The 24623-nt window shown below is 39.3% G+C and overlaps 1 protein-coding gene across 1 annotated transcript; it reads right to left on the bottom strand.

The window, feature by feature from the left end:
- Positions 1-22439: 22439 nt before the first annotated feature.
- On the bottom strand, positions 22440-23420 carry LOC143111901 (olfactory receptor 2AT4-like). The gene has a single exon (XM_076274151.1). It carries the CDS (start codon positions 23418-23420, stop codon positions 22440-22442), a length of 981 nt encoding a protein of 326 aa, XP_076130266.1.
- Between the last annotated feature and the right edge of the window lie 1203 nt (positions 23421-24623).

The following is a 24623-nucleotide window of genomic DNA, read 5'->3' as shown; positions in this document are numbered from 1 at the left end:
ATGGGCTGGGCTGGGCTGTCTGTGTATATGAAGGTGTGTGCATGTAACTTTTGACCAGTATGTCCGATTTTCATGAATGAGGTACCGTTGGAATCCTTGAATGAAGCCCAGTTCAATGCCTTGCCAGCACTAAGTGTAAAGGTCATGTGTCTCCTCTTTTTTTGAAAGCCAAACCATGTTCATATAGGTCATTAAAAAAATAAATAAATAAAGTATTTCACCAATCCATTCAGACCAGTCCTATACCCAGCTAGCTCCATTTGAACTTAGTCATGTGTACAGTTGTATAGATTATTTCATTGAGAAACACACTTTCATACAGATTTCATACATATCCACGCAGCATTACTAAGTTACTCATCGTTGCCCAGCAAGAAGTCCTCAATCAATTCAATTGTCTTGCCACGATCTGTGGAGCTTACAGACAACGTTATATTACTATTGGTTCTGTATGCTATTTAAAGCCGACCTAACGCTGAGTCCCTTCTAGACGGTGTGTTGCAATGCATTCTGGGTGCTGTGCTGTGATTCGACGGCTCGTCACCTGACCCACCAAACAACAACTCTCTGGGATGTGGCAAATATCGCGTAAAAACCTTGTTGCCGGAACAACAGGGAAAAGGCAACAGGATAGCAGCACGAAAGATACACAGGATACACACGGAATTTTGATGGACGTCCTTATCAGTCTATGGTCTAACTTATAAACGTGTCGGGTCAACGTCAACGATAAGTAAGTTAGGCTAACGTAAACGTTAGCTATTTGCTGTTGTCATATGCTAGTGCTATATGCTTTAGGCTACGTGATGGCCATTTATCACACTAATTTTAGGTACTACTTTTACGAGGTCTGTCAAAATGTATCTTATCGTTGAACAGACTACACGGTTATCTTCCTTAGACTTCGTAGATGTAGTTACTAGTGATGGGTAAATGAAGCCTCGAGCGCTACTCGGCACATTTCCCTAATGTGCCGAGTAATGTGTCGAAGCTTCGAAACATGGAAGATAAGGAAAACACAGCGACATCTGGTGGTTTGCATAAAGCCCCGCAGTCACGGACTAGTGAAAAGAATGCCTACAACGTTCAACACAATGCCAAAGCTTCGAAATGTTCTCATTCATTACATTAAAAGTGTTGCAAGAAATGTGCATTTCTGTTTGTCTCAATTCAATACAATAAAATACGATTAGGCAACATAATCCCGTCACTCGTTATCACGTGAAGATTGGTGTTTCCGTGGAGGCGTGAAATCATGTTATCCCAGTCAATGATCCAATCGGTCTCCCATCCACTTAACGACCGCAGTAGACACTACTTAGCTTCTGAACCAGGATGAAGTATTATCAACCTCAACACGCTATGGACGAGAGTGAAAAGGAAACGACCACGCGCCTAATTAAACCAAACCCTACCTGACATAGTTTGACGTTTCATGAATCAAACTTTCAATAAAAGGAAAATATGTCAGCCATTATTGTTAGGCCTACATCGAAATTATTAGCCTGTATTGCTTTTAAATGACATGATTGAAGTTGAGACAAGATTGCAACGCAGACACGTTTTAATGTCATTGTTCTAAATGGCAAAGCTTTAGGCTAGGCCTAGGCTATTTCTTCTTTATTTTTATATGTGCATGATATTATGGATTATGGACATTTTCCGGAAAGAAAAGAACGTAAATTCACAAACAGAATAAGCATCCTATATAAATCAGGGCTACCCACAAATTTCGCCTGGCTCTTGCAATACAACACAACTCATTCCGACACTAGAGCGGGTGCCCTGGTTCGCGAAATTCAAAGCCTTTGAATCAGATTCCGAAGCAGTCACGTGGCTGTGTGTCCCAAACGAAGCTTCAGACGTCACACTCACAAACCGAGGCCTCGTTTGTCATCAGTCACGTGATTTTTATGGAAACGACACAAGCCTCGAACCGGGGCTTCATCTGGCACGCCCCTTTCTGCTCGACACAAGCTCCGAAGCCTCGCTTCATTGGGCACATCACTAGTAGTTACTACAATTTGGAAGCGAATTTCGAAGTGTAAATATGGTTTTAGTGTGTAAACAGACCAACCGCGATTTTGCAATGAAGTTAATGGAATCTTTTATGTAGGGCTTCTAGGCTACTTTCACGAAGTCTGTAGTTCTGTCAAAATGTATCTTATCTATGAACAGACTACATGATTATCTTCCTTAGACTTCGTAGATGTAGTTACTACAATTTGGAAGCGAATTTCGAAGTGTAAATATGGTTTTAGTGTGTAAACAGACCAACCGCGATTTTGCAATTAAGTGAATGGAGCCTTTTATGTTGGGCTATAGGCTACTTTCACGAAGTCTGTAGTTCTGTCAAAATTTATCTTATCTATGAACAGACTACATGATTATCTTCCTTAGACTTCGTAGATGTAGTTACTACAATTTGGAAGCGAATTTCGAAGTGTAAATATGGTTTTAGTGTGTAAACAGACCAACCGCGATTTTGCAATGAAGTGAATATGGAGCCTTTTATGTAGGACTACTAGGCTACTTTCACGAAGTCTGTAGTTCTGTCAAAATTGATCTTATCTATGAACACACTACATGGTTATCTTCTTTAGACTTTGTAGATGTAGTTATTACAGTTTGGAAGCGAAATTCGAAGTGCAAATATGGTTTAAATGTGTAAACAAGACGCCTGATGTTTAATATATGTTAATGAATGGGCACAGTATTATTGTGTACAGTAATGGGCTATCAGTAGTATGTAAACAGTTCATGTGTTATGTGATTTACATAAACTAACAACAGAAATGTTAAAAGCTGGTATTGTGTTTCCTGAATTCTTACATTCAGGCATTTAAATGAAATGTAATTAAATAGCATATCAATCATGCAACAATGCAAAAACAATGAAACTAGTGTAGGCCTAATTATATTTTACATTAGTAAAGCAGTACTCTGATGTGCATGCTTTCACAAACTTTTGTAAACAATCTTAGCACTTTAAACATTGACTGTTTTGAAGTGCATGTAGGCAATATAGTATAAAAATAATAATAATTGTGATATCATTACAATTTGATGGGGGGGTGGGTTCATGTAGGTGGGCCCTATGACCCCAAAGTATGCCTTGACTGGGCCTCAGGTCAAAGAAGTTTGAGAAAGGCTGATGTAGACGACAAAGCAGCAAGGAGGCGTCGTGTGATCATTTAAACAAGTTTTATGACAAGGTCGATGAGGGTGGGAAAAATCGTACATTTCTGTGCAAACTTTGCCCGCACTTCAGTCGCATTGTCTTTTAAGAAAATGCAGTCCATTTTTCGGTTTCAGCAGTCAACAACCTTGACTATTCGAAGATACTAATCTATTGTGTACAGTAATGGGCTATCAGTAGTATGTAAACAGTTCATGTGTTATGTGATTTACATAAACTAACAACAGAAATGTTAAAAGCTGGTATTGTGTTTCCTGAATTCTTACATTCAGGCATTCAAATGAAATGTAATTAAATAGCATATCAATCATGCAACAATGCAAAAACAATGAAACTAGTGTAGGCCTAATTATATTTTACATTAGTAAAGCAGTACTCTGATGTGCATGCTTTCACAAACTTTTGTAAACAATCTTAGCACTTTAAACATTGACTGTTTTGAAGTGCATGTAGGCAATATAGTATAAAAATAATAATTGTGATATCATTACAATTTGATAGGGGTTGGGAGGAGGGGGTGGGTTCATGTAGGTGGGCCCTATGACCCCAAAGTATGCCTTGACTGGGCCTCAGGTCAAAGAAGTTTGAGAAATGCTGATGTAGACAACAAAGCAGCAAGGAGGCGTCGTGTGATCATTTAAACAAGTTTTATGACAAGGTCGATGAGGGTGGGAAAAATCGTACATTTCTGTGCAAACTTTGCCCGCACTTCAGTCACATTGTCTTTTAAGAAAATGCAGTCCTTTTTTCGGTTCCAGCAGCCAACAACCTCAGAACTGACCCAGTCAGCAGAAATTTGATTGCCTTTAAAAAATCTGACTTCTTAAAAAATCTTAAACTGGCTGCATTACGTGATTATTTCTGAGATTCTGATACGTTTTTAACCATGACCTATACACAGTTCTGGTTTGAAAATGTATCTCTTAAAATAATCACTTTATGCAGTCAGCTTAAGATGGCTTACTAGCAACTAACTAATTACCCTAGCAACAACCTAGAAACCACCCCTGTAATGTCAACCTAGCGACCACCATAGCAACCAGCATAGCAACCATGTTATTTATGCGTTTTAGCTTATTGGATGTTGCGTTAATGCAGACAACTTTTGATCCGTGTGCCCGATTTTCATAAATGAGGTACCGTTGGAATCCTTGGATGAGGCCGAGTTCCGTGCCACTGATCAAACCCACTCTTGCAGTTCCTCGGAACCGCAATTCTAGTTATAACTAAAGCCCTGCTTCTGGAAAAATGTCTAGGGGAATCAAATCAAAGCCTACGTGATGTTTACTAGGAAAATGGTCCATTCATTGCCCCCCCCCCCCCCCCAATATGAGCAGTCTAGATCCGGGCCTGTGTCACATATACTGAATTTGTCATTTATTTATCGCTGGCCCTTGTCGTTTTCGCGGTATTCCCGTTTTTCTGCGTTTTTTGGGCCCATTGAAATGAATGGCGGAATGTTCAGAATTCAAATTTCGATTGTGACATCACAGCTCTAATTGCTTAAGGCGAGACACTACAGGTGAATAGGGTAAAATTTTTAACAAGCAGATATCACTATGAAACTTACCCAGTTGATTACTTACATTAATATGAGAAAAAAATGTATTACAAGTTTTCTGTAATTTAATGTTTACATATGCAAATTAGGCATTATCTAATTAAATATGTGCTAATTTGCATACATTTTAAAACAAGAAACCTGAGCATTGGATACAGCCAGGTTAAAAATTATGTTTTCATTGTGTTCAGATAATAGATGTTGAAAAATTTACAGAGGGATTTATGAATATCTACTTTAGTTATCCTGTAAATCAGAATATAATGTCAATAGCCCTAAAAAATCGATTTTTGCCATGTTTTTAGGCATAAAATGTCATGTAAGTCAGGCTAGGAATAATATATCAACAAACCCCTCTGTAAATATCTTCGAAATATAGTTAGGCATAAGTCTAGAAAGTTTGGTGTATGTAAGTGCTTCTGAAGTGGAGTTTCCTTGCTCAGAGTGGGAGAGGAAACTCGTTTTGAGAAAACAGCCTTGAAAGACAGCCAATGAGATTCCGTTCTCAGCCTAGACTCGTCTTTAAACTTTCGCGATTGGTTGCTGATACAAAGGAAGTGTCCATATATGGATCACATAGCGTGATACAGGAAAAACAGAGCTTTCCAACGGTACTACACACGATATGTTTTGGGTCACAGTCGCGGGAGTGCATGCAAGGTTAGAATGCTAACTTTTGCTGAATTTAGGATAAATATACAGGCGCGAGTAGACACAATATAATGAAATAAACACCTAAATGTGTAAATCGGACTTTTTTGTTGTATTAGTGTGATAGAATACATGCTAAGGTAACAGACTAGCTCAAAATCTCGAAATTGACCAGTGCATGAAAAAACGATGTTTCCACCTGCCGTGTCTCGCCTTAAGCTTGCACCTGGAAGAGTTCTAAGCCACCTGGCAGAGCTATAATGGGCTGGGCTGGGCTGTCTGTGTATATGAAGGTGTGTGCATGTAACTTTTGACCCGTATGTCCGATTTTCATAAATGAGGTACCGTTGGAATCCTTGGATGAGGCCGAGTTCCATGCCCCTGATCAAACCCACTCTTGCAGTTCCTCGGAACCGCAATTCTAGTTATTCCCGTTCACCCACTTTTTGGCCGAACTACTGCTCCTAGACCGTTTGAGCTATCGACGCGGTTCAAACTCCAAAAATTCAGGCCCGAACCGGTGTAACTTGCTTGTTGATTTCGTGTCGCTGGCCCTTGTCGTTTTCGCGGTATTCCCGTTTTTCTGCGTTTTTTGGGCCCATTGAAATGAATGGCGGAATGTTCAGAATTCAAATTTCGATTGTGACATCACAGCTCTAATTGCTTAAGCTTGCACCTGGAAGAGTTCTAAGCCACCTGGCAGAGCTCTAATGGGCTGGGCTGGGCTGGGCTGTCTGTGTATATGAAGGTGTGTGCATGTAACTTTTGACCAGTATGTCCGATTTTCATGAATGAGGTACCGTTGGAATCCTCGAATGAAGCCCAGTTCAATGCCTTGCCAGCACCAGTTGTAAAGGTCATGTAAAAAAATGCATCATTACTATTCATGTTAAGTTACTCATCATTGCCCGGCAAGAAGTCCACAATCAATTCAATTGTCTTGCCACGATCTGTGGAGCTTACAGACAACGTTATATTACTGTAGGTCCTGTATGCTATTTAAAGCCGACCTAACGATGAGTCCCTTTAAGACGGTGTGTTGCAATGCATTCTGGGTGCTGTGCTGTGATCCGACGGCTCGTCACCTGACCCACCAAACACAACGATGCTTGAACCAGAGCACTTGAACTAAACGTAGTAAAAATAAATATCTACCAAGGCTCCAAATAGCAACACACTTACACCGTAGCATAATGAGGGTATCTACATGTAAACCGAAGCATTCAGAACTGTGTAAGTCTACAGGCAGTTTATTAAAAAGAACGTCAACGGGTCAACGTCAACGATAAGTAAGTTAGGCTAACGTAAATGTTAGCTATTTGCTGTTGTCATGCTAGTGCTATATGCTTTAGGCTACGTGATGGCCATTTATCACACTCATTTTATGTACTACTTTTACGAGGTCTGTAGTTCTGTCAAAATGTATCTTATCTATGAACGGACTACATGGTTCGCAGATAGCAAAGGGGCGTTGAGGGGCGTTGAATCCACGTTTGTTTGAAGCGGCAGAGGTTGATTCAACGTGGATTCAACGCCCCTGTGCTATCAGGGTTATCTTCCTTAGATTTCGTAGATGTAGTTACTACAATTTGGAAGCGAATTTCGAAGTGTAAATATGGTTTTAATGTGTAAACAGACCAACCGCGATTTTGCAATTAAGTGAATGAAGTCTTTTTAGGTAGGGCTACTAGGCTCACGAAGTCTGTAGTTCTGTCAAAATGTATCTTAACCATGTAGTCCGTTCATAGATATCTTCCTTAGACTTCGTAGATGTAGTTACTACGATTTGGAAGCGAATTTCGAAGTGTAAATATGGTTTTAATGTGTAAACAGACCAACCGCGATTTTGCAATTAAGTGAATGAAGTCTTTTTAGGTAGGGCTACTAGGCTCACGAAGTCTGTAGTTCTGTCAAAATGTATCTTAACCATGTAGTCCGTTCATAGATATCTTCCTTAGACTTCGTAGATGTAGTTACTACGATTTGGAAGCGAATTTCGAAGTGTAAATATGGTTTTAATGTGTAAACAGACCAACCGCGATTTTGCAATTAAGTGAATGAAGTCTTTTTAGGTAGGGCTACTAGGCTCACGAAGTCTGTAGTTCTGTCAAAATGTATCTTAACCATGTAGTCCGTTCATAGATATCTTCCTTAGACTTCGTAGATGTAGTTACTACGATTTGGAAGCGAATTTCGAAGTGTAAATATGGTTTTAATGTGTAAACAGACCAACCGCGATTTTGCAATTAAGTGAATGAAGTCTTTTTAGGTAGGGCTACTAGGCTCACGAAGTCTGTAGTTCTGTCAAAATGTATCTTAACCATGTAGTCCGTTCATAGATATCTTCCTTAGACTTCGTAGATGTAGTTACTACGATTTGGAAGCGAATTTCGAAGTGTAAATATGGTTTTAATGTGTAAACAGACCAACCGCGATTTTGCAATTAAGTGAATGAAGTCTTTTTAGGTAGGGCTACTAGGCTCACGAAGTCTGTAGTTCTGTCAAAATGTATCTTATCTATGAACGGACTACATGGTTATCTTCCTTAGACTTCGTAGATGTAGTTACTACAATTTGGAAGCGAAATTCAAAGTGCAAATATGGTTTAAATGTGTAAACAAGACGCCTGATGTTTAATATATGTTAATGAATGGGCACAGTATTATTGTGTACAGTAATGGGCTATCAGTAGTATGTAAACAGTTCATGTGTTATGTGATTTACATAAACTAGTAAACAACAGAAATGTTAAAAGCTGGTATTGTGTTTCCTGAATTCTTACATTCAGGCATTCAAATGAAATGTAATTAAATAGCATATCAATCATGCAACAATGCAAAAACAATGAAACTAGTGTAGGCCTAATTATATTTTACATTAGTAAAGCAGTACTCTGATGTGCATGCTTTCACAAACTTTTGTGAACAATCTTAGCACTTTAAACATTGACTGTTTTGAAGTGCATGTAGGCAATATAGTATAAAAATAATAATAATTGTGATATCATTACAATTTGATGGGGGGGTGGGTTCATGTAGGTGGGCCCTATGACCCCAAAGTATGCCTTGACTGGGCCTCAGGTCAGAGAAGTTTGAGAAAGGCTGATGTAGACGACAAAGCAGCAAGGAGGCGTCATGTGATCATTTAAACAAGTTTTATGACAAGGTCGATGAGGGTGGGAAAAATCGTACATTTCGTTGCATTTTATAGTAGGCTATGCGTGCAGAACATATGTTATTTCAGAAGTGAAAGCATGGCTTTTGTTGTGGATTTGTTTTTCACCTTGACGAGGAGTTACTCGCTGCTCTAAAGATCCACTCACGACAATGTAGTCGGCTGATTCGGCTGACTCGCACTCATAACAACATAACGTAACCGGCCCGCCCCGCTGATCCGACTGACTCAGGTAGGCTAGCCTACTCAAGCAACTCCATACAGAGCTTGCAATGTTTCGGACTGTCTTTGCGACCTAATTGCATTTTATAGTAGGCTATGCGTGCAGAACATATGTTTTTTTCAGAAGTGAAAGCATGGCTTTTGTTGTGGATTTGTTTTTCACCTTGACGAGGAGTTACTCGCTGCTCTAAAGATCCACTCATGACAACGTAGCCGGCTGATTCGGCTGACTCGCACTCATAACAACGTAACCGGCCTGCCCGGCTGATTCAACTGACCCGGGTAGATACTCAAACAGCTCCATGAGCGTGCAGTTCGGACTGTCTGCACGACCTAATTGCATTTTAATATGCTACATCTATACACCAAATCTAATTATGTCTAGGCTACATGCAGAACATTGAATGTTATTTCAGAAGTGAAAGAATGGCTTTTGTTGTGGAATTGCTTTTCACCTCGAGGAGGCTAGTCTCCTCGCTCTCGCAGATCCACTCATGTCAACGTAGCCGGCTGATTCGACTGACTCGTACTCAACGTAGCCTAACCGGCCGGCTGATCCGACTAACCCGGATTGCTACTCAGCCACTCCAATCTGAGTCCCATGGTCTGCGAGTCTGCAATGTTTCCGGCGGGAAGTTAACCTGTTATCTCGGACTGCCTGCTCACTCAGTCGCTTGAGTTGATTTGTGGAGTTGTGGTTGCCTACGAAATTGTTACATTTTTGGCAGCTACGATGGCTAGGGCTAAGAGGCTAGCTAATGTTGCAAGAGGTTTGTGTGTGGCGCTGTTTATCGTTTTAGATTGAATTGTAGTAGGACTCAACTGATCCGAGTTAATGATACTAGAGACTCGCGACTCATGGGTTAATTTAAAGACACGGGTGAAAGATCCGAGTGAGTCACGACTCAAACACCTTTAGTCGATATGGGCCCGTACAGTGCACTCGCACCTAGGCCCACCATTGGTTTGTTACGCCACTGCGTAATGCCATGGTGGTTTGATATGAGATGCTTGCACTCGTAACTTCGTCACATGTAAATTTTAGAACTGTTATTATTTATTACTAACAGTAATTCACGAAGCACTTTAGCCCTAAAAGTAGTACCTACTTCTGTTACAGTTTAAGGGAACTTGCATTGTAGGCATAACTAAGGGATGCAATAACACCACCAACAACCAAAACTAGCCTACTCATTGTCAACATGTACATGAAATGTAAATTTTCAAATTAAAATGTTGTCTTTGCAAACGTAGGCATAGGCGTATGGTGACAGATTAATTTAATAATGCTGCTGTGTGAATCACGGTAAGCGTGAATGAAGTGGCCACTTCTTAATGGGACCCACTGTATGGAAGTGGGCTAAGTAAAATAGAGATGTTTTAAATAAGATAAGGTTAATCAGAATTCTACGATATGCCCGCTTGACAACGGCAGAGATAGAACTGGCCTTTGGCCATAGCAACCATCCATTTTGAACGAATGGCCTTTATAGCAACCAAAGATCTGAGCTGTGTTGCAATGTGAGGCAAAGTATAGAAAGGTGATGAAACATACAGAGACAGGTCAAGAAATATAGTGCAGTGTAGACAGTAGTATACAGTTGATTTACAGAACGTGGTTTAGAGTAATATGAATTAAATATAAATATGTACAGTGTATTAGCAGTTATCTCATACAATAAGTAGAATAATGTATGTAGATGTAGCAGTAACATTATAATAGTAGAAATAACTAGATGTACCGCAGAGTGGTACAAAGTATGACCGCCGCCCAGTCCAGCACATTTTTTCCACAAAAAGAAATCACGCTGAAAGGCCTATATGATTCTAACTGTCTCACTAAATTGCATTATCCACACTCAATTCTCACTGGTATCTGCTAGACAACAAGTACCAAAACATGATTAGTTCATAGATTTCACATGTAAAATGAATTTTATACAACCCCACCTCCATCTTGCCTGTTCATAATTCTGAGAAATTCTTGATTGTTTGTGTTATGTTTATGTTATGTGTGTGGGTGTGTGTGTGTGTGAGTGTGTGTGTGTGTGGGTGTGTGTGTGTGCGTGCTTGTGTGTGTGCCTGCGTATGTGCCCGTACATATGTCTACTGTGTGAGTATGTGTCATACGTATGATTACTGTGAATGTATGTGTGTGTGTGTGTGTGTGTGTATCTGTTTGTGCACATGTGTGCACATGAAATGGGTTAACATGACCCCTGGAGGCAAACATACGGAAAAAAATGTTCATCCTAGGCCCTACAGTTTTCTCAAGAAAAATGACGGTTCCATGCTATCCATGTGGGGGTACATGCCCACCAAGTTTTGTGTACCCAAGTCTTTCAGTGTCCCGGGAATCCTTGTTGGTGTACGTCACTAAATGTACACATAAATTATTTTATTGTAAGGCCCCCCATGAACGAAAGTACACAAAACTTGGCATGCATTCGGAGGGTGTCATAATGATCCTACACTTTTAATTTCGTGCAGTTTTGACCTTGTCAGCCAGAGATATTGTGATGAAAACACCACATTTTTTGCTTTTTAATTTTTAACTAGGTGGCGCTATACATGAAATAAGTGGTAATGGGATGGGTTGACATGCCCCCTTAAGACCAACATACATAAAAAAGGTGGACCTCCTAGGCTCTACGGTTCTCGAGATATTCACAGAAAACTGTCTCCGGCCACCTACAGGCCAGTTGGTCTATAGTAACATAAATTAATTTATTGTGTGGCCCCCCATGAACGAAATTCCACAAAATTTGGCGTGCATACAGAGGGTGTCATAATGATCCTACACTTCCAATTTCGTGCAGTTTTGACTATGTTAGGTCACAGATACCTTCAATTACAACATCTCATTTTTACTTTTTTGTGTTTAACTAGGTGGCGCTATACATGAAATGAGTGGTTATGGAATGGGTTAACATGGCCCCTTGAGATCAACATACAAAAAAGAAATGGTCCTCCTAAACCCTACGGTTTTCGAGATATTCACAGAAAACTGTGTCTGCCCTACCCTCCTTTCGGGGGTCCAGTCCAGCGGGGGGGCTACAGATCAAAACGAAAAACGATGGTTCCATGCTATCCATGTGGGGTTACATGCCCACCAAGTTTCGTGTACCCCGGTCTTTCAGTGTCCCGGGACTAGGGCTGGGATAAACGATTATTTTTTAAACGATTAATCTAGCGATTATTTTTTCGATGCATCGATTAATCTAACGATTCATTTTTTCAGTCCGATTCGATTTCGATTCGATTATCGATTATCTCCCCATTAATTCACTAATAGCAACTAATACATGTTTATTTACATATCTGAATGAAAAAACATGACTTCTTTAACATTGCAATATATGTTTATTGCTCTTAAGATTCCAAAATAAAAGACTGTAGTGCAAGTAACTACAAGTGCAAAGTAATGCATTCTTAGTCAGAGGTAGCATTCAATAAAATTCAGTAGGCTAGTGTAGGCTAGAGTCATTTTAAGACGTTCGTGTGGGAATCCTTGCAATTAACATTAACACAGTTAAAAGGCTGCTGATGTGTGTATGCAATTCATAACGTAGTTAGTTCAAATAACAGTTCGTACTTCTCCTTTGGACAAGCACTTTTGAGTCTTGGAAAACACTTTTCCATTTCCATCGGGATTTTGCAAACAGAGTCAATAAAATGAGCCCTGCACGAGTAATACAAGCAGCCGCAAGTAAGCATGCTAAACTTGACATCCAAACAGTATTCTAACGTTAGCTTTGAGATAGGGCTACTGCTTGATTGCATACTGTAACTTAACTTCGTCTCCTCAATGTACTATGTTGTGATAAGACCTTAGCAGAGCTTTAACTTTAATGCAGCGGTTTTGAACAAATTTGCGCAGCATGGTCACGATGCTAAGCGGATTTAATAGCAATTTAGCCCACTGTGTTCTATGCAGTGCTTCTATGTGGCAACAACAATCCTTCAACAATTGTGAATATTTTGTTAAATGCACATGCAGAGGAGGAGCAGCGGGCTCGTTACGAGAGAGAGCGGGCGGGGCGAGGAAAGGCTGTGTGAGTAAAAAGTGCAGCTCAATGAAATTATGTTATCTTATCTTTAATTTAAATAGCAGACCTACAACATAGAACATCAATGTGTGGTGGCCGGTTTTGATTTCGTGGTGCCCAGCCACAGATTAGTCAACGTATGGAAAACACAAGGTGTAAAATTTTAAATATTTAGCAGCACACGTTATGCTTGACGAATCGACGCTCATATTTTGCGTCGACGTATTTTTTGCGTCGACGTCATCGATTACGTCGACGCGTTGTCCCAGCCCTACCCGGGACTCATTGACGGAAATTTGGGCATGCGAAAAAGAAAAAAAAAAAAAAAAAAAAAATTCTGACTAAACCTATATGACCACCGCTTCGCTGCGCGGCGGTCATAATAATATAGATATATGCAGTGTATTAACAGAATATAATAAAACAGAATAAATATGGATATTCAATATGACAAATATATAACAGATATGTACATAACATACAGCTATGTGCAGTGTGGAAACAGTGTCATTGTAGTGCAGAAGCAACATTATAAGAGTAGTAAGAATAAGTTTATGTGCAGGATGAATAGTATAAAGATCAGTAGAATAACTATGTATAAATGTAATTACAGTAGGCCTATGTACATTTGTAAATAAATAGAAAACTATGGGTGAGAGGGATAAATTAATTTTATTTAATCGTAAAAGTAAATTACATTCAATTAAATTGCAATTAAAAATCTTTCCAGTAGGCTTTAATGTCACGCAAAAAGTACAACCAAAGCTGAGCTTGATCAACTAGAACGTCTAAAGAACCAGAACTTGAGTGTAGTTTTTTGCTGGGTCCCAGGCCATGTTGGTCTGAGGGGAAATGAGAAAGCAGACAGTGCTGCTAAGCAAGCCCTCAATGAATAAGTCACAGAATGTCAAATCCCTGCCCCAGACCTTAAACCTATACTGAACTCTTACATCTCAGATAAGTGGCAATCTGAATGGGATTAATGTACCAACAACAAGCAAGGAATGTGAATTTTGGCACATTTTCATGATCCACTGGGTCGTTATGGGCCACACAACATACGGTGTTGCTAAAATTACTCCTATTGTGGCTATTAGAGACATGCGTTCATGAGTATCCAGCTACATTCAATGAGTTAAGTAAAATACATTCACACACAAAAAAAACCCATCACTAATGTTGTGGACATTCCTTTATTCTGAGATACATCAATAGGCTCTCAAAACAATCCCAAACAGACATAAGGTCTTTATAGAGCAAATCCATATAGATTATTTGTCAAATAAACCAGTAAAACAGAATTAGGGGATGGAATATATAACATTCACACTCATAGCTCATATTTCTAAAATAAATCAGTGAAAAAGTATCCTGACAAACAAGCAGCATTTTAATGGCTTAGTCATATTTCCTAATTTCAAAATTTTCTCTAGGTTACCTGATAGCCCAGTTTGAGAGGTGCAAGACGCATTTTATTGATTTGATTTCAGTCATAGAAGCTAAATTCGAAGGCAGGCCACAGGTAAAATCCAACGAACTGCATTCACCCCGCAAGGCAATAGTTGAATAGAGCTTTTGAGGTATTGCCACTGCTCCAACACTGAAAGGCACTGTTAGAATGCTTGGATCAAGCCAGGTTCAGCATAGCGTATGTCACTGTCTGCTCACGTTGGTGACCGGACCAGGGCAAGCACACTTTCGCAGTTCCCGCCGGAAATGCAGTCTAGTTAAACTATGTGTATCAACATCCATTAAACTATCTGTCTATTAAACTATCTGTCTATTAACAACTTTTAAACTATCTACATTTAACTTTTAAACTGTCTCCTTTTAAACTATCAACTTTTATTAACCACCATGTCTGTCCTAGCGTCATTTTCATGCACTGGTAATTCCCTGGAATTACGTTTTCTAGTTATTCTTGACATTCAAAACTAGTTGGTATAGTTGTTGCTAAACTCGATTCTGAAGTACAATTTCACCAAATTATCTAGGTTGCACAATTGGCCTTTTGTTGAGTTGTCGGCCAACTGATTGAGTCTGAATAAGTGGCAGCTACTTTGGAGCGGTCACCCTCTTTCCAAACTAGTTTTGATGGGCATGTCAAGATGAATTGTCGAGATTTACTGTAAGACAACGTGATATGTCAACTTTATTCTCGAAATTTCGAGTTTAATGGTAACATGTTGACTTTAAATTTGTCATGTGGAGTTTAATCGTCATGGCAAAAACATTTTTTTTATTCATGTGTGGCCTTAATACTCATAGGGGAGAGACCAATAACCTCTGTGGAGACACCCATCAGTCTTTTCTCTTTTTGGTGGTAGCAAAGTGTCAATTTCTTTTGACTTTTCTGTTGTGCCCCACCACAAAATGATTGCTCACAACATCGCACAGGGTACAAAAAATAAGAATTATTTACCATGCATAATGTATCAATAGTATACAATTAAATGGAATAATCTCTGCTTAATGAAATTACTAGAGGAGGGGGGGGGTTGGGACAGGAACAAAGTTTTATGTACAACGATGCACAATAATTTACATGATCCTCCCAGGTTGAAGGGAGATTGAGTTGGTCATCAGACTCTTGATTAGTGCCAACCTGGCAATCTGGGGAAGATAGCCACTGGTGCAGGGGATGCAGCCATGCAGAACAGCAAAACAGTAATATTTCTCTTTATTTCTAGACAGTCATACCAAGATATGGGGAAGATCACAAACATCTAGGGTAAGAAATAAAACTTTAAACATCTTTACAAAACACATCTGGTATGATTACCACTCAGTTAAAGTTTACATAACAGGTTAAAGTTAGTTTCTATGTGCCTAGATCAAAAGTTACAGCATTATAAAGATAGTGACAAGTGGACTGACAAGCAGCTGATTTATGCTCCTGCATCGAAGCCACGCAATGACTACGCCGTTGCCTCGGCGCCTGCATGAACCTTTCGAAGTTCTGCGTCGCCTGTGTCTGCGTCACTCACTACGGTAGTCAGATTAGTGAACCCCCATAGAATGCCGTGCCCTATCTGACAAACACAGAGGTCACATGACTTCTTTAATCCAGAAATAACACATTTTCTCAAAATTTCCGCACCAGGGACCAGGAACCAATCTCACAAGATATTGTTGGGTATCTGCCAACCATCAACTCACCAGCCACAGAGTTGAACACAGTGTTTGAAATCCTGAAACAATCAGAGCTAATCAGGAAGGAGCTGCACCTAGAGACAATAGTTGTAGTCATGGATCAAGCTAGGGGCGGTTCTAGGGGCGGGGCCACAGGGGCCCGGGCCCCATCTGAAATCTCATTGGCCCCTGTACCGTCAATCATCAATAAGTGTCAAACTTGTTGAGAACGACGATCAGAGATGCAATTCCATTCCCAAACAACTGGTGGCAGTAATGCACCTATGAAGCTTGAAAGCCGAAGCACACACTGTAAAGGAAAGAATACATTTGGCTAACCAGAAATGTTTCTGCTAAAGTGAAGAAACGATACATTTGGCTAATGGATGTATCAGCTAACGTGAAGAACCGATACTTTTGGCTAACGAAAGTATCAGCTAACTAGAATTCTAATGTGAAGAACCGATAGCAGCGTTTCATCCTCCACAGAAGTTTCTTGGTGAGTCACAAATCTCTATGTTGGTTATCATCATTATGTGAAAGGGATGTTTATTTTGTTGCTGTCACAATATGTTAAGTTTGTCATTTAAATTACGAAGCAGCAGCAAGCTTGTAGTAAACTGTTAACTGACTTAGTCAGTAAACTTCTAACATTAACTTAACGTTAGGTTACTTGAGTTGAGGTTTGATTGTTATTCATTGTTAGCATGCTGATAGATTTTTCTGAATGGAAAGGTAATGTATGAAGTGTTTGAAATGGTGTTATATGAAACGCAGAGAAATTGACATCCTGTTTGTTTGGGGTCCGAAATGAATAATAGGCCTATTACATGCGCTAGTGCGCCTTACCAAATGTAAATAACGTTCGATTTTTTTTGCTTGAGGAAAAAGTTTGGCAGCTGCTAACATGAACATGAGAATACATGCCTAATAGCTAATGCTACGTTTTTGTAGTTAATGTGAGCTATCATTGCAAAGTTATTAACCACTATTCTGAGTGTATTTGATTCATGGGCTTAGCATGAATTCTGTCTCAAAGTGTTAGGACAAGGAGAGTTTCATTTAGATAAATTGGTTAAATTTTCTACTCTATTCACTCAAGCTTTATATGATAAAAAAAAAACTGGTTTTACAGTTGCCAGACGACATGCTGAATACAAGCATGGCTTTTGTGACATGCATTTGTGTTTCACGTACAGACTGGGATAGCGCAGGAGCTGGTGACTTCAACCCAGTCTTCAGAACCACCAGTCACCAAGCATAGCTGCTCCTAATGGTATGATGCTATTTCCTATTGCCACTATAGTGAGCATATTTTGTCATTAATTTTAGAAACGCCAGGTTGACAGTGGGTTATGAAAGTTAATAACAATTATAGAAAGTTAATAACAATAACTTGTTTAATTTTCTTCTCTCCAGTCATTTCCCATTCTAGAGCAGATGGTTCTGTGCAACCTCTCCTAAACTGGTATTCTGCAAGATGCAGCACGGAAATAGGAAGAGGCCACTCAATGACTTCTGATACAAAGACTTCAAATGGTAGGAATATTCCATCTTTAGTGTTTTGCTACCCCTTCCGTAGTTTTTTTGCTTTCAAATGACCCATCGTCAGTCTTCAAAGCAGAATCAGGCTTTTCTAACTGGAAGCAAGACGGTGGCTTCAAAGACCATTCCAAATCAGACCATTGTAAAAATAGTTGTTGAAAAAATTGTGTAAATATGATGTAGTTGTTGCTCACATGCTGTGTGTGTGTGTGTGTGTGTGTACTGTGCATGTGTTTGTTTTAATGTACACAAACTGCCAGTGAAAGTGGTTTCTCTTTTCAACAAAAGGGGAAAGAGTTAAAGTAAAACTTGTTTAATTGAACGAAAAATGTGTGTATGATGATGTATGATTTCTGTTGAAAATATCAATGTATTTCCACTGAAGTGTCTACTGTGCATTTATACTGTGTTTTCAATGCACATTATACATAAATGGGAAAATTGTTAAGAATTGTATTTTGTTTTTTATCATTTAGCATTCAAGTATTTGAACAAGGTAACACTGGTGAAATGTATGCACCTTACTGCTTTGGTGTAGTCTAGTTAGCTGTAGTGGGTATACCCTAAATATTAATACCTATCCTTGTCTGTTTTAAGTGGGTATGCTGAGATGATGATGCTTTTTTAAGTGGGTATACCAGAGACTTTCTAATGAGGAGACACAGCACTCAAAAAATCCTCCATAGAAATGCATGGGGCTAGTTTGTGCGTTGTCTACACATATCCCACCCCTTCCTCGGCAAAACGTCGACATGTGAATACATTGAGCCAATCATGTGGTGTGATGTGAATACATTGAGCCAATCATATGGTGTGTTGTGAACTCGCCGCTGGAGCAAGATTGGTGTCGTGAAGCCTTGGGCACGCACATTTCTGCCGAATAGGATGCCCGATGAGTGACCAAAAACCGTTGCAATATGGCCGTTGAGTGGAGGGACTTGCCTAAAAGGACTTTGGGTATACTGCGTATAGTCCTGCATATCACGTAGACTACGTGCCTCTGCCTTACTGAACAAGGGATTTTCTGTGTATGGATGTTGACCGGTTCTTGGCCCCTCAGTTTATGATGTGGCCCCTTTGTGGCCCCTGTCTCAGAAAAATCCTAGAACTGCACCTGTCTATTCTACTCATTTCAACTGGCTGCTCAAACTGCTCAAAAAATCCAAATTCTTTGACATATAGCAACTTTTTTATTTTAACAGTAACACAAATAGTTACTTTTCCTGGTAACAAGTTACTATTAGGGCAATTCCATGCAAAGGTCATCCTTACCATGGAAAAAAAAGTTGTGCATACGCAAATAGAACTGTTGTTAAAATCTTCATTTAGGTCTATATTTTATTGTTTGTAACTGATCTGATTGAATTTGATGGAGAATGACACTCTTTTACATCATAAATATGGTGTGCAACCATACAGAAACAACATTTTTCACATGGTAATATTATACATATTTAAAAAGTGGATAAATGGACCCAAGGTTCAAACAAGGTTCAAACAAGGTTTAAGAGCACAACTCCTTACATTTGTAAGTCAGCAAGTTCCATGGCCATGTCACATCCATAACGTTTTATAGGAAAAGTGTATGCTACACATACAGTGTTGATGCGACAATGTCCATAGTATCTGTGCAAAGCTGATTTATATAAATGTAAAGTGTGATGACCAAATTGTGCCCCTTTCTTACTTTTAAAACCTTTAATGGTGCGTTATGGATGTGACGTTATGGATGTTACATAATGTGAATTTACAAGACTTTATTATACCTCAAAGCCGATAAAACGTCTGTTCTGGTGGCATGTCAGTTTCAACGCATTTCAACTTAGTGTTTACAATTGACATTTCAAAGATTATTAGGTTGATCAAAACCACAGCCATTAACAACCATTAGCAAAACAAACATAATATTAAAATACCTCCAGTGATTAGCCATAGCCTATTTTCAAGTGGCCTAATAACGAAAATCTGAGCGATTATCTTCCTGTAACTGTCATACTAATGTTGTACAGTAACTAGATTATCGTGTTAGCTGGTGAAGATGGCTGACTTTGCAGCTGGAGTTAACATAGCAACCTCCTTCTGTTGCAGATCTGTTCAGCCTGCCATTCACGTCTGCTTAACACAGTTTAATTTTAAATGTGACGCGATATGACAGCATTTGAAGTGTCAGGTCCTCTGTAGCTAATACCCACAGAGTAACATGAGTAAGGGCAGCAATAAACTAGATGTACCGCATAGCGGTACAAAATATGACCGCCTCTCAGTCCTGCATATTCTCTTCGCAAAAATAAATCACGCTTGTCAATTTGTCTCCATCTCCTACTCCTGCAACTCATGTGCATGTAAATGAGTGTGTGCATATGTGAGTTTGCTTTTGTTTATAAGAGTGTGTCTGTGTGTGTGTGTCTGTGTGTGTGCATGTGCGTATGCGTGCCTGTGTTTGTGTGTTTATGTGTGTGTGTGTGCGTGTGTGTTTGCATGCCCATATGTGTATGTGTGTGTGTTTATGTATCTGCATTCATGTGGGTGGGTGTTTGTGCATGTGTGTGTGTGTGTGTGCTTGCCTGTCTGTATGTGTTTATGCGTGTGTGTGTGCTTGCCTGTCTGTATGTGTGCGACTGTGTGTGTGTGTGTGCGCATGTGCACGTGCGCGTGCATGTACTTTATGTGTGCAAATCACAAATGAGTGGGTATGGGTTAGGTTCATACGGGCTCTTGAGACTAACATACCATAAATATTTTGTCATCTTGGGTGCAACGGTTCAGGTAGGGCTAGTTATTTAGGGGAGTGGCCACCAAGTTTCATGTTCCCTGGTGTTTCACTGCCCGGGAATCACTGACCAAACTTGATGACAGTAAAAAGAAAAATTTTTTTTTTGTTTTTATATTTTAAATGACTTTTTGTCCTGATTCTTCCTGTGGATCTTAGTGGGCACTGAGGAAGCAATAATTTCATCGCTAGTTTTTCATGATTACTATTTAAATTGTTTCATATCAAAATTCACTACTTAATTATGTGTTTTATGTAGTTTGTCGAGGACTGGTTCAGACACGTCACATCCATAACATGAAACAGTCACATCTATAACGCCAGTTTTTCCTACATAATGCATTACGAAAATGACGCATAGTTTCAAAAACACACTTTTTGTGTTCATTCAAGTCTCCTTCGTGGTACATATATCATAGTTTCGGCAGTTTCCTTCAAAATTCACAGAGTTTGTAGAAAACCTGTAATCTCTCACAAAAGTGTGTCCATTTCATGTCACATCCATAACAATGATAAAATGCCTTATATTCTTAGGATGAAATTGATTATATGAAATTTGAGGATTTCTCAGTATTCAGAGGACAGAGGTTGCATTAAAAGTTATGCAAATTAATTCACTGATACTAATTTTGCCCCCACTCTAAGGCATTTTGTTTAACAATATGAGTCCAATTGTCACATCCATAACGCTGGAACTGCCCATTATCATAGAGTAATTCACTAACTCAGTTACTTTTTGGAACAATTAGTGAGAAACTATAACTAATTACTTTTTTTAAAGTAACGTTCCCAACATTGTCAGTTTCAGACTTTCTTCAACCTAGAAGTGGTTGTAAAGATCAAAAAGATAAAAGTCTTGTTGTTTGGGTAATTCTCATGAAATCCTGATTTAAAGGGACACCAGGCAACGTTTTCGTGTTAATTAATCATCTTCGTAAGTCGATATATGGTTAAATGACTCATTACGGGGCGAATGAAGGCTCTCTCGCCCGTCCCTACTGCCTGTAGGAAGAATATCCCACTTGCAAGTTCAGTGTATCCTACCCGCCGACTGAAGCAGGATCAGTTTACAGCACAGAGGCAGGCTATCGAAAAGCTAGAGAGCCAGCGAAGAAGCAGCGAAAACCCTTGATGGAAGACGCAAAGAAAAGAAAAAGAGCTTCAAACCGATCGTGGGGGAGTTTCGTAGAGAAAAAGCATCAGGCTTGCCTGGTGTCCCTTTAAAGGATATTCAACATGACATTTTTCAAGTCATTTAAAGACATTTCCTTTTGATTAAAGTTTAAGGTCTAAACTGACTGTGAACATTAATTTCAAAACATTTATTAGATTTTTGTATATTTATTCATATTTTAAAAGATGAATCCTCCCCAAATGTATCATTACTGTAAAGTGACATTACATCAAATCACATTAAATAGCTCATGGCTAGAGGACTCAAATCAAGGAATGGATTGCATCAATGATGTCTTAACCCATTCGCGCTGGATGCTGCATGACGCAACATTGACCCTCCCGCTGGATGCTGCGTAGCGCAACATTGACCCTCCCGCTGGATGCTGCGTAGCGCAGCATGCTTTTTATTTCATGTTTTTAGGTGCTACAGAGGCTTAGATATAACATTTTGGTAGACGTTGACAATTTTTAGTATGTTTTCAGAAAACCCTCAGGAAATAAGGTTATTTAGTCTAGAATGCCATAGGATTCTATAGGCGTTTTTAGCAGACATTTTAGGAGTAAATGGGTTAATGGAATATTTGAATGGCAATGACAACACAGAGATGTGGATCTGGTTTTACCAGCAGACATTCCTCCAGTCAGAGATAGACCAATGGACAAGGGCCCCTACGTGGAGAGAGGCCGAAGAGGCCATGGTGCTGAAGCCCATTTTTGGTAAGAGGCGAGGATTAGCGCTTCCTGAAAGTTTCACATGTAGGAGCTAGGGCTAGGGTTAAGACATTGAATTTTACAGATGCATACAATCAGACTATAACAAATAGGATAACATTTCATCAAATCACTATGGTGATTCTTGTAACAATCACTTCCATAGTTATTCATGTAACTATCAGTTCTTACGTACATTTTAAACATTTAATCTTTTCAAATATATTTTCAATATGGCTTCGACCCATTTCACATCATTGACGGCATAGCAGCAATGGAGAACTTCTTGCTAATATTCCTCATTCTAAACCAGTGAGCCAGTGCCAGTTTGATCTCTTTTGTTCTCAGGCAGTAAATGAAGGGGTTTATAAGAGGAGGAAACAGACTGTAGAAAAGGATAAGTGTAATGCGGGTATCTTGGTTCATGGAGATACCTGCCATGTTGAAAATATAGACAGTGCAGCGTGGTAGATAGTAAAGACTGATAATGCATATTTGTGTGCTGCAGGTGGAGAAAGTTTTCCATCGGCTATGTGAACTGGATATTTTCGAAACACTGATAATTATATGGACATAAGTGTAGACAATGAAAGCCAGGGGTATCAGAAGTACCAGCATAGCTGATGTGAAAGAAATCATTGTCTCATAACTGTAGTCAGCACATGCCTGGGTCCTTATGGAATGTTGATCACAATAACATTGATAGATTCGATTTGGCCCACAATATGGAAGCATGTAGATGTAGGTTAATGAGATACTTACAGGAGCCATGGATAGAATCCAGGCAAAACCATTTAGGATGGTCATAGTGCGATTTTTCATCAGCATAGGATATCTGAGAGGAAGACATATGGCCATGTAACGATCCAAAGCCATAATCCCCATAATGTAAGAGTTCAGAGTCCCAAAGCTGTGAATAAGTCCCATTTGCAAGAAGCACACATTGAATGAAACAATTTTGTCATCAAACCAGTACCTTGAAATTATTTTAGGCAGAGCTACAGTGGCAAATCCTATGTCAGACAGAGCCAAACTCAACATGATAATGTACATCGGTTTATGGAGGCTTGGCTCAAGCACAAATGATACAACTAGAAAAGAGTTCCCTACAACTGTGATAACATACACAATACAAAATATAAATGCGACCAGGCCATAATAGTCAGGGTGGAGTGTTGGAAAGCCCACAAGGATAAACTCTTTGATTGATGTTCGGTTTTCATGTAGCATTCTGTAAAAAAGAAATTAACTGGGAATTAATTGTGAAGCTCTATAGACTTAGAACTTAGTCTGAAGTTACGATGTTATAATGAATAAATGCACCTAAAATGCATATTTGCTAATACATTTGGAATACAACTTTTCAAAGACATTATGCAGTGATCATCTCCCTGCAGTGACCCTAGGTCATTTGAACCCCCTTCTTACCTTACCTTATATGCTACCTTGGAATCTGCCAAGGTGGTAGCCTACCAGAGAATGACTCCAAGAAGTTGATTCGTGTCATTTATATAATGTGGATGTGTCATGAAGGGGGAGCAGTTATTGTGTCTTGCCTTTCCATGTTTCTAAGGTAACACATGCCTCTAATCAGTCACCATGGCAGCAGCTCCATCCAGCTATTTTTTGGGCATGTAAAGGTCAGGCTCCTATCTAAAGCTGGGAACACCCAAAAAAAACCACAATAGAGTAGACCAAACCTACAGATGGAGTCTGGTACGATTGGGAGTTAGTCATGAGCACAATCAAAACGATTAAGCTGTTGGGTGTTTAATGTCATAATTGCACCAACAACGACCATGGAATGGACCAGTCAAGATAAAATCAAACATGTTTGATGGAGTCCGGATTGCGTCAACAATGGAAAGAATTACTAAGGATTCAATCTTTCAAAAAGGGCTAAAAAATCAGGAGGTTTGTTCCCAGCTAAATTGAAAGTACGACAGAGTATTAGGGCCACACATGAAGAAATTAATTTGTTTTTGTTATGACAAGATTAAACTCGACGTGTCAACTTTAAAATTGACATGTGGACATTAAACTCGATATTTTGAGAATAAAGTTGAAATATCATGTCAACTTGTGAAGATTTCATTTTTATTCTTGACATTCAAAACTAGTACAATTTCACCAAATCATCTAGGTTGCACAATTGGCCTTTTGTTAAGTTGTTGGCCAACTGATTGAGTCTGAGTAAGTGGCAGCTAGTTTGGAGCGGTCGCCCTCTTTCCAAACTAGTTTTGATGGGCATGTCAAGATGAATTGTCGAGATTTACTGTAAGTCGACGTGATATGTCAACTTTATTCTCGAAATTTCGAGTTTAATGTTAACATTTTGACTTTAAATTTGTTATGTGGAGTTTAATCGTCATGGCAAAAACATTTTTTTTTTATTCATGTGTGGCCTTAATACTCATAGGGGAGAGACCAATA

The sequence above is a fragment of the Alosa pseudoharengus genome, unplaced genomic scaffold (assembly GCF_046254945.1).
Source record: "Alosa pseudoharengus isolate Yale_2024_CS ecotype anadromous, Long Island Sound unplaced genomic scaffold, YU_APseudo_1.1 YU_APseudo_1.1_scf_8, whole genome shotgun sequence".
Classification (NCBI taxonomy): domain Eukaryota; kingdom Metazoa; phylum Chordata; class Actinopteri; order Clupeiformes; family Clupeidae; genus Alosa; species Alosa pseudoharengus.
Note: the sequence above shows the minus strand (reverse complement) of the source record. Positions and strands in the feature narration are given on the sequence as shown.

Coding starts and splice junctions, on each gene's coding strand:
- LOC143111901 (XM_076274151.1), bottom strand. CDS start 23,420: ATGCTACATGAAAACCGAACATCAATCAAAGAGTTTATCCTTGTGGGC.